The 12,604-nt window shown below is 37.9% G+C and overlaps 1 protein-coding gene across 2 annotated transcripts; it reads left to right on the top strand.

Annotated features, from left to right (window-relative positions):
* Nucleotides 1-567: 567 nt before the first annotated feature.
* On the top strand, nucleotides 568-8,993 carry LOC139119014 (baculoviral IAP repeat-containing protein 7-like). 2 transcript variants are annotated; one of them, XM_070682627.1, is made up of 6 exons: nucleotides 568-740; nucleotides 3,801-4,906; nucleotides 5,475-5,668; nucleotides 6,093-6,132; nucleotides 7,993-8,325; nucleotides 8,447-8,993. In XM_070682627.1, the coding sequence occupies exons 2-6, from the start codon at nucleotides 3,859-3,861 to the stop codon at nucleotides 8,650-8,652; spliced, it is 1,821 nt and encodes a 606-aa protein (XP_070538728.1). In that variant the 5' UTR covers nucleotides 568-740; nucleotides 3,801-3,858; the 3' UTR covers nucleotides 8,653-8,993. The 2 variants fall into 2 exon arrangements, with proteins under 2 accessions (XP_070538728.1, XP_070538727.1); XM_070682626.1 differs by lacking the exon at nucleotides 568-740 and adding an exon at nucleotides 1,293-1,508 and having other exon boundaries at nucleotides 8,447-8,792.
* Nucleotides 8,994-12,604: the final 3,611 nt, after the last annotated feature.

The following is a 12,604-nucleotide window of genomic DNA, read 5'->3' as shown; positions in this document are numbered from 1 at the left end:
TAGTCGTACGCAAGCCAGCGAGGATAGACGTGTCCCAAGTCTGTGCGAAAATAAATGTCAAAACAGAGTACATGTTACTCGACGGAATAAACCATGGGTGTTGTTCCACTTTTTCGTTTCACTTCCATTCAGAAACGATGGAACTCAAATAGCAAGAAAATTCACGAATCAAAAGCGTGTGTTTTGGAAACGAAAGTGACACCAACTGAAGAGAATGTAACTTCTGAAAATCAAGTGTGGATAGCCTCCCTATCAGGGCTATTTTCGAACGTTATTACTGCTATTTAGATTACATGTAGAATGTCACATAAAACAATATGTGCAGTTCGGACACAAAGTTGAGCGACTCAAGACGAATAACGGTTTAACCCAATAATAAGCACCAGATAAAAATTCAAATTTCGAGGTCCAATCATATTTAGCCCTGGATTTATTGGCTGAAAATGGGCGGGCTATTTTACAATCAGACGCCTTATGCAATCATTGATCCAGTCGACCACGGTCCCTCCACAAAACCGTGAGTCGACACTAATGCATAGAAAATACTCCGGCGGCTTATTTCAGTCTATCGTGCGGCCAATCAGTGGGCCAGTACATCGTTCGATGACGCTCTACGCTCCTCGAGCGACGGACCGCACTACAGGCTGCGAAATATACTAGTAGGTACGCGCGATAAGAGCACCCTACGCCTTGTAGACGAAGTGTCGTCGCTAGTTTTGCGGACCGGCAAAGTAGTAAAGGTGAGTTCCAATCATTACGGTACCTATGATTATGTGAGTCTTGCCTGGATCAGAACAGAACTCGTCTGTCGGGTTTAACAATAATCATGTGTGACAATAATTCTGAGTATGGTACTCAACACACAGCATTTGCTTTTTTCCTATTCTCTCTTTCCAACCTTAATGTCTTTCTTTCATTCTCTCTCTTTCTTGGAAGGAGAAAACCTTTTTGATAGCAATTTTACTATCATTTCCCTTTCCCACGAATCGTTTTGCGAATGTCAAATTTCCCAGCATTGTTTATGCTCGCAAGAAAGTCCCTATTCGGTCCGAGTTTATGCAGGAAGTGCTATTATGTTGAGATGACTTCATAGGATATTTTACATCATAAAAGTTTCCATCCCTCCCATAATACCTATGAGCAGCAGGAGAAGAGCCGATGAAGAACTTCAAATTTTCAAGATGTATTACTATTAGTACTATTAGATGGGATCCAACACAACTACTGTGGGACTCAGCCACGCAGCGGGTGGCCTGTCATGGGAGGTCACGTGACTGTGATATATTATAGCCGCCCTCGATCTCTGACTTCAATGATCAATCATGACAATATGGCGGTATCGGTGTTGGCCCAGGTCGCTTTATTACTAATATTAGCCAACTTATACAGTGAACTACTTTTATTATTCGGACGCATTAGAGAGGAAGTGTTTCTTTCGACGCCCACTTTTGCTCAAACCGATCATCTGGTGCACGATTTCGATGTTATTTCGCTTGTAGTGGCCAGCGGTAAGTTTGTTTCAATTCAATGTTCCGATTGTGACGGCCTCGACCAGTCCAAAGTTATATGTTTTGTATGTGTCGCGGACAGGCGTTGCCGGCAGCGTAGGGCTAAGAGGTCTTACCATTGACTGGACTGTAGTATAGAGCGGAAGACTACTTGTATCTATAGTCTGACTAACTGTTATCTTCCGTGTAGGCCCATGAGTCAGTCCCTGGTCCTCGCCTAGCACTTCGTACAATGCTGTGTGTTCCCGGCGTTAGGCCGGGAACACACAGCACGTACGCAGGGCCGGGCTAGTCCAACTGCATGAACATGGTGATGCAGTGTAGGTCACGATAGTTGGTCTTACTGCTTTCCCATCACACCGTTATGTAATATGTATGACTACTGAGGAGTTGTTTTTTGCCAAAAAATTTGCCAAATTAACTACAGCATGCAAGATCATCATACATGTAGTCGCATAGTATAAAGCAAAACGTCACCGTACTGCTAAAGTTTCGGCACTTATGGGCCACATTGAAATGTAAAATGTATATTGATTGCAAAAATATGTTTATAATACATGTCCCTATCATGTAAGCGGCGTCTTAATATTTCCGTTGGATAAACGACTGACAGAAATACACCTCATATAGGAGTACATTTATGACAGTCAGCATTGAGGGCTAGCTGCAATAATTGTAGCCCTTGGTTGGTGGGGATTGGGCTTCTGTCGTGCGGCTCGCGCCTTGGTTGGGGCAAGGCGCGAGCCGCACGACAGAAGCCCAATCCCCACCAACCAAGGGCTACAATTATTGCAGCCAGCATTGAGGGCCAGTCTTTGCATGACCATGAGCACATGTGGTTTGTTTTCATCAATTTTGTTTTGCAATTACCTGTGAATCACGTGTTCCAATGGAAGGTCTGGTACACAGAAAAAATTTCACCTTGCAACCTAGCTCTGCTTGGCAGGGCTGTGTGTTACCGGCGTTATACGGCCGCCCAGAACATGGATAACGCCTCGTTGCTCAGAATAAACAATGAAGACAAAAGTAAATTATAGTCTCTCCAACAAAGTTTATACGAAACCCCCAAAAAACCTGGAAAGTTGGCTCCAAACCAGTGTAGACTGGATTACGTCAGTACCAGATATAGTAATTGACCTTTATGGCTATCACAAAGGGAATTGTTTTTGTAGTTTAAGTGACTCTGAGTCCGACAATAAGTTTACTTTTCAGGTAATTGTCAGTCAGTCATTATCAAAAGCCTGATGCATCGTGGGAAGTGAAAGCTAGAGAGGGGAGAAGTGGTTGTTTTTTCAGCCCTGACTCAAAATCATCTTGTGACCGATTTTTTTACTTTCAGATAATGGTCAGTCAGTCATTGTCAAAAGACTGATGCATCATAGGAAGAGAAAGATAGAGAGGGGAGAAGCGATGGTCTTTTCAGCTCTGACTCAAAATCATTTTGTGCCCAATTTTTAGTGCGTAAAACATTTGGAAGATTAGATATCACTGAGGCTAAGGCCACAAAAAAAATCGTTCTTGACATTCAGCAAAAGTGATGCGGCAACGCGGTTTTCTGGGTTTTTTCCTTTTTCTTCCTTTTTTTTATTCCTAACATTGCTGGTTTGGTGCTGTTGATGCAACATTATTGTCTTTTATCACTTGCTGCATATTAATACTTCCGTTTTCTTTTTTAGCATTTTTGGACATGCAAACAGGGATATCAAGGATAGCTGTACTATAGGGCCTCGCACAAAAATCCGTCTCCAGGGATAGGGATGGGTGTAGGGGTGTCTGAGCAAAAGGATGTTATTGCTATGGTTTATTTTATTTTAATACGTTTGACTATGATATGTATTGCTAATAAAGATTTATACTACCAACCTTTCTTTGCAGCTTTGGTGTCTTTGTCTTTTGTTAGCACTGGTTTTGTAACGATTTCTTTTCCTCCTTAGCCGAGCAACGTATTTGTCCTTGATAATCTTAAGCGAAGTTTTGTCACTTATCATTATCACTGATAATGACTAACTGTCAGCTTCTGACCAGTTTGAGTGCCTAATTTGCCAAAGTAAGCAAAGGTAAATTACTAATCTGTGGACGCTGTCTCCAGATTATCACCGGATTAACTTTGACAAAGTCAACGAGCGCACCAGCAAGTTATATATTCATATACCTTGCTGGTGCACTCATTGTTGACTTTGTCAAAGTTAATCCGGTGATAATCTGGTGACTTTTAAACAACTTGCTCTTACAGGATGATAGCCAAGGATTGGATGGTTCAAAACTAACTTCACTCTTTTTTATCTTATGCAGAGTATCACATTCCAGACACTGCTGCTAGTTTATTCAGAGGTCTCATACTTGCAATTCTATGAATCAGGCCTACATAATGGCGGTCGGTCTTCACAGAGAAGCAGATCGCTTAGCAACATATGTATCTTGGTGTCTCTCCAGGTCAGCACGGGTGACTCCCATCGCCATGGCTAAGGCAGGTTTGTACTGTACAGGCAAGGAAGACACCACAAAATGTTTTTCGTGCGGAGGAAGAATCAGTCATGAAGATTTGACTGGGCCTGTCATGGAAATTCACAAGCGGCAGTACCCACACTGTGACTTTGTCAATGGCAAAGACACTAACAACATTCCGCTGGGCAGTGTTGACAAACGAACAGAAGAAAGCGCCAAAAAAATAAGCGAATATGAGGAACCAAACAACAAACAAACAAATGGAAGTGGAAACAACGGCAAGAAAAAGAAAAAGAAGAAGAATAAGAATAAAAGGATAACAAATGATAAGGAAGATTACAAAAGAGAGACGAGTAACGAAGATGATGATGATAAAGAAAATTACTCATTGATTTATGACATTGAAAATGATCCAAAGTATCAAGAAGCAAATAGGGTTTTAAAAAGTGAGTATAAACGATTATTGACTTTCATATACTGGCCAAGGAATGCACCTGTCATGCCGGAAGATTTGGCTAAAGCGGGGTTCTATTATGCCGGGACAGAAGACAAAGTCCAGTGTTTCTGTTGCAGTGGTGTCCTCAAAAACTGGCGACAAGGTGACATACCGATAGATGAACATCGGTACTATTTTCCATCTTGTGACTTTGTGAGGGGTGAGGATGTGGGAAATGAACCAATGCGACCTACTACTTCAAAACAGTCAGTGATAAACATCGGACCATCAGACAGAAGGCGACCGAGAGATCACAATAAAGCTGAATTCATCGGTAGGAAACATTCAGAAAATGACACCGTTGTGGGTGCACATGCGCAGTCTGAATCTTCTCCTGGAGCACAAAAGCCTAAACATCCAAATTTTGTGGAGGAAGCTGCACGATTGGGCAGCTACGATAGCTGGAAAGGCTGTGTGTCACAGGAATTCTTGGCAAAAGCTGGATTTTTCTTCACTGGTAAGTAAACAAACATGTGACATCACAGCATTCTTCACAATAAACACCAAATGTCTTCTTGCGACTCATTGCCTTTCTGCGACTCAGGCCCTCACAGCACTGAGCTCACATGTCTGTAGCTGGGATGAGAATATCATTTGTAGCAGAAAGAAAATCTAGCATTGTTGAAAGTGTAAGTAAAAACAGTAAGAGAAACAGTGATGAGTCACACACAGTGAAGGATTCAAGCATTTTCCATAGGGCTTTATAAAATAATAGATGTGTTTCAGGTAATCCAACTAACCCTTGCAAAGTCCACATATACCCAAGACATTTTTATCGCATTTTCAAAAATTTAAGTAAACTCTAAATTTTAGCTTATTCTATGGGTTTCAGCCAACAAAAAAGCGATAAAACTTTCTCCTACCTACCCACCCTAATTTTTTGGAGCATGTTACTGGAAACAAATTTTGCCCCCCCCCCCCACCCCTCCCTCTTTTCTCTTATGAATTTTGACTCTGAAACAGAGAAGTAAAGATCTTAAAGAACGATGATACGCATTTTATTGAATATTTTACTGTCTTTATAGGTATCGAGGATAACGTGAGATGCTTTCACTGTGACGGTGCATTGAGGAATTGGGAACCGACAGACGAACCATGGATAGAACACGCAAGGTGGTTTCCCAAGTGTCAATTCCTGTTAAAACACAGGGGTTCTGCATTCATGAAATACGTGGCGGACAAATATCCAAAACCCTGCGCTCAAAATGACCCACAAAAGGTTTGTTATTAAGAATCTTGACACCTGACTCTTTGTTTTTCACGGGTTCATTGACTCTCCCTACGTCTTAGGCCTGACCATTGTAAAGTCAACAGAATTAAACAACAAGTTTGGTCATATGAGTAAAACACTATAGTCATAAAATTAAATAGCAGTAATATAATGGCTTGAAACAAAATACCGTAATTACCAGTTCAAATGAGACTCTACACTGTAAATTTGTAATCGGGCTGCATTCACAAACACCTCATTAGGTTGTTTGGGGGTGGCGATTGAAATAAGCTGAGAACTTTTCTTGGAATTCCCCCACCTCCAGAGGTGTTTGTGAATGCAACCTTATTGAGGAACTTTCCTTTATGGGACTGAAAATCAACATTACCGGATTACTTTTTTATTCATGACAAGTTGTTCTTGTTCATTTCAGACTGATCACAGGAATGGGGCAAGGTCTAGGAAAACATTTGGTAAGTGTTTTAATGCCGACCTGAAAGGGATGTTGGGAATCACATGTATGGTGTAGCTCCACCCACCAACTCCTTTACTAATTATGTAGATTATTCATTGGGCGCGTCATTAGTTAGTCGTGTCATTCATTGATCCTAATGATTATTCATACTACACTGTATATATGGACCTGCGATAGTACTAAAGATAGATTTGAACTTGGTCATACTAAGACACAACACAAAGCTGTCTCCGGCCTATTCTGTCTCTCTCTAACCCGAACCTATCCCCAAGTGTGTAACCCACATTTGTTGGTGCCGAGACCAGGATATCAATGAATGACACGACAAACTAATGACACAATACAAAGCTGTCTCCGGCCTATCCTGTCTCTCTCTAACCCGAACCTATCCCCAAGTGTGTACCCACAAGGGAAGGGGTCATTTTGTCTGTGGCTGTGCGTATAAGACTCATACGACGCATGTGTTGCCATGCATACCAAATTGCAACATCCCCTGTGCTTATCCAAAATTTTAAAGTCTAGCAGCTGTACAGAAAGTGGTGACAGCGGCCTAAGCAGTTTCATTTAAATGAAGGGACCAAGGTTTACTTGGCAAAGTCTCGCAGTGATTGGAAAGCTACAAAAGTGGTGAACTGTGAACATGCATCAATTTCTGAATTTGCTTCATATTTGCTCGAATTTGCTGATATATGGGAAGAGGTGAGATTTATCAAAACAGAAAGTTGTGAAGCCACAGATAAGATGACCCCTCCCTTCAACATACATGTAATTTAACATTAATTGTAACATATTTTGGTAGCAGCAGACTTAGGAATAGACTACAAAATCTGGCAAATCATCGTTTCAAAGAATGCGGATAGAAGTTACACACATGCAGATATAAGTTCTCAAAAACAAAAGTGACCAAGAATGGTACAATTACGAGTTTTTCATGGACCCTAGATTCCCTTATGTGTAGTTTCTTGGCCCGTTTGACCAAAAATTAATTGTTCATATACCTAGTATTCAAGTCCACCATGTACCCAATAAATGAAGTGCCCAATAACTTTAGCTGAGCATACTTTATCGCCGTTTGAACCTTCAAAGTTTACCCATCAACTTTTACCGGGAAACTTTGACACAACTGTCCAGACTAGTCATGTACTCATAGCATTCAGCCAAGTATGTGTATATGCAGTTTTCCCTTGCAGTCAGGAGATAACATAATTAAAAGAAAAGTACAACCATGAAAAGTAACTTTTAGCCAGATCTTTTGATATTTTCATGATTCTTATTCTATAAAACAGTCATATTTTTCTGATGTCACACAAGTACATTGAAATGGAAAATATTTCAAACCAATACTATACATAATGTTAGATATGAAATGTCATTGTTGACAGATGAATCTTGTCTGGACTAAAATTCACCCCCTCCCCATAATGATATCGGTCTTAAAGCCCCTCTAGCTGTAAGAAATTTGTTGACCATAAAATATCTTCCTCTTCTCTCCTTGTTTTCTCTTAATTCTATCCTCTGATTGGATATGGGCTCTTCCTGCATTTTACTGCTTTTACAGTCACAGCACTGACAGCAGGTAGTTAATAATAAGTGTATACAGACAGCTAAATTAATACATTCTCACAAACTTATTTTAGTTTGAAAGTAAAATCATAAAAATAATGCTAAAAGATACAGCTAGTTGGTCTTTAGTTTAACACACACAGAGGATGTGTTGAGAAGTTGAGTAGTGGCAATTTCATGAGACACGTAATATTGGTGTAGATTCAGAGAATGTGATTAACAGACAGCAAAAATGCTGAAAACATCATAAATTACCCATAATACAGTATTAATGTTCGCTTTCTTCTTCCTTTAGTTGCTCAACAGGTAAATGACTTCATGAGAACTGACACAGCTCAAGTTGTGTTGGACATGGGCTACAGCAAAGATATGGTGAAGTCAGTTGTCAGGAAACACGTTAAACGAAACAGAGAGTGTTACAAAAGCACCCATGACTTGTTGATTGCAGTCTGGGATCTGGAGAAAAAACTTTCTGCTGCCGGCAAATCATCACTCGATGATGATGATGATGATGATGATGATGATGCAGATGACAATACCGGTGAAAAGGATGAACAGTTACTCGGTGCCGTTGGGGGAGTCTCATCAATAACTATAGACCAGTACGGAAGTTCATCATTTGAATCAGGTGAGGCCATGAAAATTCCTGGCAAATTGTCCTATTGTAAAAGTGCTTTCAACTAGTAAGTCACTGATCAATATTAATGTTTTATGACTTGTGTTAAACTTTTGATGTTATTTATTTTCAGGTCTGAGTAGTCAAAAAGAAATGCTTGATGAGCTTGAAGAGTTGAAACAAAAGAAAACATGTAAAATTTGCATGGACAGTGACGTATGCATGCTGTTCCAACCATGTGGACACTTGGTGACTTGTGATGTGTGTTCCTCCCAGCTCAGACAGTGTCCGTTCTGCCGTACAACGATACGCAGTGCTGTCCGGGCCTACATGGCGTGAGGAGCAAGAGGAAGCACAAATCACTCCAAGTAAGATGATTAGATGCTTTTGTCTCGTAACCAGATATTTCACCAGAGGACAGCACTGTCAAGTGGGAAAATTCATCCAAAGTGATTGAAATCCAGGAACAAGAGAGGATGTGAACTACGGCAAGAGGCATGCAGCAGAGGAGGAAGACAAATCAAGTCTCTCTGAGGAGCCAGGAAACCCGGACCACTGAATAATCTCTAAAGCAAAATGCTCAACGGCCTTCGTTGTTCACTTACAATAAAAAACAATACAATCCAAGATAAGCATTCAGAAACGAGCAAGGGTGATGAAACACAGAACAACAAATGAGCGATCTGTTACAGCAAGATCTAAAGTAAACGCAAAGCAGCTCAGCCATAATATTCATTCTCAAGAGAAGACATAACATGCATGCAGATTGTCCACATAAAATAGATTATGTTGGCCTTGAACATATACATATATGTAAACATTTTATATACATTTCATGAATATTGATGTACAATTTTATGAGATAAACACTCTGAATATTGATACAATCAACTTGATGTTATACATACATACATACATAAATACATACAAACATATATATATATATATATATATATATATATATATATATATATTTATAATATACATACATAAATACATACACAGTAAAAATTGATAACAAGTAGAAAACAGGACTTAGGTGTTACGCAGACTTTCACGCGACATTATATATATATATATATATATATATATATATATATATATATCTATATATATATAATATATATATATATAATATATATATATATATATATACATACCGGTATAACCGGTATATATATATATATATACCGGTATATATATATGATATATATATATATATATATATATATATATATATATATATATATATATACACCGGTATATATATATATATATATATATATATATATATATATATATATATATATATATATATATATATATATATATATTATACATTTTTGCGAGATAAAAACACGAATATTGATACCATTTATCAACTTATATATATTACAATACAATGATAGTTAAATAATTTTTGTCCCTTGAAAAAGTCCTTAAGAAAGCTAAGCTGTGTAAAACTTTGAGGTCTGTCTCGGAGAAGAAAAAAGGCCAGCAGGACAGCACACATCTGCCAACTTAAATTGATTGATCCATTAGCTACATTGGCATGTTGAGTTAGAGGTCAGGTGTAGTTGTTTGATTTTTCTCATAAGGTGATCCTGTACTTAGATATGTATATATATTTATATACTGACATATGTCTGTAAATATATGTATCTTTGTTTGTGTTTGTAGATAGATAAACAGGTGTTCAATTGATTTTTCTATAATTCTGGAAAGATAGGTTGGTGGATATGTGAATTAGTCAATAATTCCAACCATACTCACTTTAATTTAGGTTTATTGTAAGTACTTTAATAATGATGTTGTATTTACAGCTTTGTCAGTGTTGTATAGAAAATAATTTTCCTACAAAATATTAATTTTGCTTCTTTCAACATAATCTACATAAACATAAGTGATACCTTATTTAGGAATTTCATGCCGAAATTCAAAAAAAAAAAAGCATGACCGTTTTTACACAAAATGACAAAAGATGTCAAAATATTATTTCAGTGTTCATTTCATTAGGGTTTAGATAAATACATGGTTAGTAAATGCATTTTGGTTTATTTGTTATTGTCGTTTTGTTGTTGTATTGAAAAAAAATTGACAGCAAGATTGAATATCTGTTCTTGAAGTTTGCAATAAATTACCCAGAATCTGATTCTGTAAGGGAGCCTTCAGTAATTACAGGGGGGGTGGGCCGGCGGTGGGATTTCGTGAGCACCTGAACTGTAAAATGTGACCCTCCCCCTTACACATGTATTTTATCAGGAAGCACTTGCTATGCCACTTTGATATTGGGCTTATGGGTTTCAGTAAACAAGGCCTCAATACGATAGGAAGTTGTAACCATTGAGTTATTCTGTTAGATTCCTGAAGTCAATTTCCCATCATCTGCTTTTGTATCTCTTTAGTAAATGTCTCAAACCCTATCTTGCCTAGGGAGTTAAATTAATGAAGACTTAAGTCTTAGAAGTTGCACAAACTCGTGAGAAAAACTCAGTGAACAAGACTCCTACAGTTCTAGACACCTTTCGTCTACTTTTACATTATGAAACTTCAAAAGAGAAGAAAGGAAAACTCGAAATATTGGGAAAAAAGTGGTTGTTCTATGTGCATTTTTGATCACCAGTTTTCACTCAGTTTGGAAACTTGAAGTAGATCATTTCAGTGGCATTGTTTTCGTTGTCGTCATACCATCAGAGAAAGTTAAAGTAATGCGCCTGTCACTATTGAGTTTGAATTCAGAGGAAAGTAGCTGCTGTAACTTTAGGCTGCGTTCACAAATAACGATTAGGGGGGGCCTGAGGAATCTCGATTGAAATCTTATTTTTTTTCAGATCCCCCCCCCTAAGTACCCTAAAAAATTTTCAAATGCCCCCCTCTATATGGTCAAAATTTTTCAAGTCTCCCCCCCCCCCGAACTATCACAGGCCCGCATATTTGTAAAGGATGTGAGTGAAGAAAAAATAAACATGTATTGCGCCGTTCTGTTCACAGGTGTTCAACATTACCTGTGTTAGCACTTTCTATAGTCACATTCCCAAGGCAAGTTCTTTAAATGCATTGGTGAATTTTTTAGATTTATTGGTCTAAAAGCCAACTTGAGTTAATCCAACTCTGGCCAGGTCAATTGCTCCTGCTGAAGAGCACACAAAATGACAATCATGAGAGAGTAGGCAAATTGTGAATTCTGGCTAATTGCCATATTGCACAGTGACCTACCAAAAATTTGTTTCAAAACAACAAGACATATATGAATTAGATGCTACTCAAAATTGACAATACTGGAAGGTTAAAATATTCCATCAAATAAATGTTTTAATCTCTGAAATTTTGGGTGTAATAATTGCAAATTTGGTTAAAAAATAAATAATTTCATTTGGTCACATATTTTTTCTTTTAGTCTTTACTGTTCAAAGTTTTACTTCTGTATCATTTTATAACAAGAATGTGAAAATTTATAAAATCAAGCATGGTGACCCCATCTTTTTTCTTTAATATTTGATTATTCTCATATGCCAGAATTCAAAAATTTCTATGTGTTCTTCCATGTGTTTATGCTCTCTGGCCTGATCTTGTGTACAAGTATTTTTTACTGTCATGAGCGTCATTTGACCCAAACTCTTCTTCAACTACCATGTACATCAGAGTCAGAGCTATCTCTGTCACTGTTCAGGTATGCAGTGACAGTGACACTGCAGTAGCAGAGCATTAATGATAGTGACACTACCCATAGGCAGTAGCTGTATTAACTTTGATAATTTTGGCAATATTTTTGTTCAGTTTTACGACTGCGTTCTTGTTCTACTCCCTACAGCATGTTGAATTGTCTAGTATTCAGCTTGCTATCACAGCCTATGTATGTGTACCATGCATTTGTATCACTGACAGCTGACTGTCAGTCTGGACTCCAATTAAATTATCACCAAATACATATTTATATTTATATATACAGGCTTTGTCGACAAACTAAATATTGAGTGTTTTAGCATGCTGTAGGGAGATAGCAAGAAACTGTAGTTGTTATATTGCATAGAAATATTGCAGAAATCATTAACAGTTGCAGCTTCTGCCCTGTTACGAGGCTCAAGTTTGTTTTTTACGACAAATCACACGTTTAGATTTTTTTGAGATAAAAGTCATGAAATGTGACAAAATGGTTCTAGATTTTGTTAAATTATTACTAACATTACAACATTTTGATGACATAAAAATGGTATTCATTTTTCATTGAATTACCTACAAAAACTTGGAATTGGAAAATGTAAAACACAAAAGGGAACCAAAAATTTTCAAG

This window comes from Ptychodera flava, chromosome 19 (assembly GCF_041260155.1).
Source record: "Ptychodera flava strain L36383 chromosome 19, AS_Pfla_20210202, whole genome shotgun sequence".
Lineage (NCBI taxonomy): Eukaryota > Metazoa > Hemichordata > Enteropneusta > Ptychoderidae > Ptychodera > Ptychodera flava.
The sequence above is the reverse complement of the archived record's forward strand: the minus strand, read 5'-3'. Positions and strand labels throughout refer to the sequence as shown.

Bases quoted from the DNA above. Each gene is read 5' to 3' on its own strand.
- LOC139119014 (XM_070682627.1), top strand. From the start codon at position 3,859: ATGAATCAGGCCTACATAATGGCGGTCGGTCTTCACAGAGAAGCAGAT. The intron at 6,133-7,992 runs GTAAGTGTTTTA...TTCTTCCTTTAG, and splicing joins AAGGTCTAGGAAAACATTTG to TTGCTCAACAGGTAAATGAC. The intron at 8,326-8,446 runs GTGAGGCCATGA...ATTTATTTTCAG, and splicing joins AAGTTCATCATTTGAATCAG to GTCTGAGTAGTCAAAAAGAA.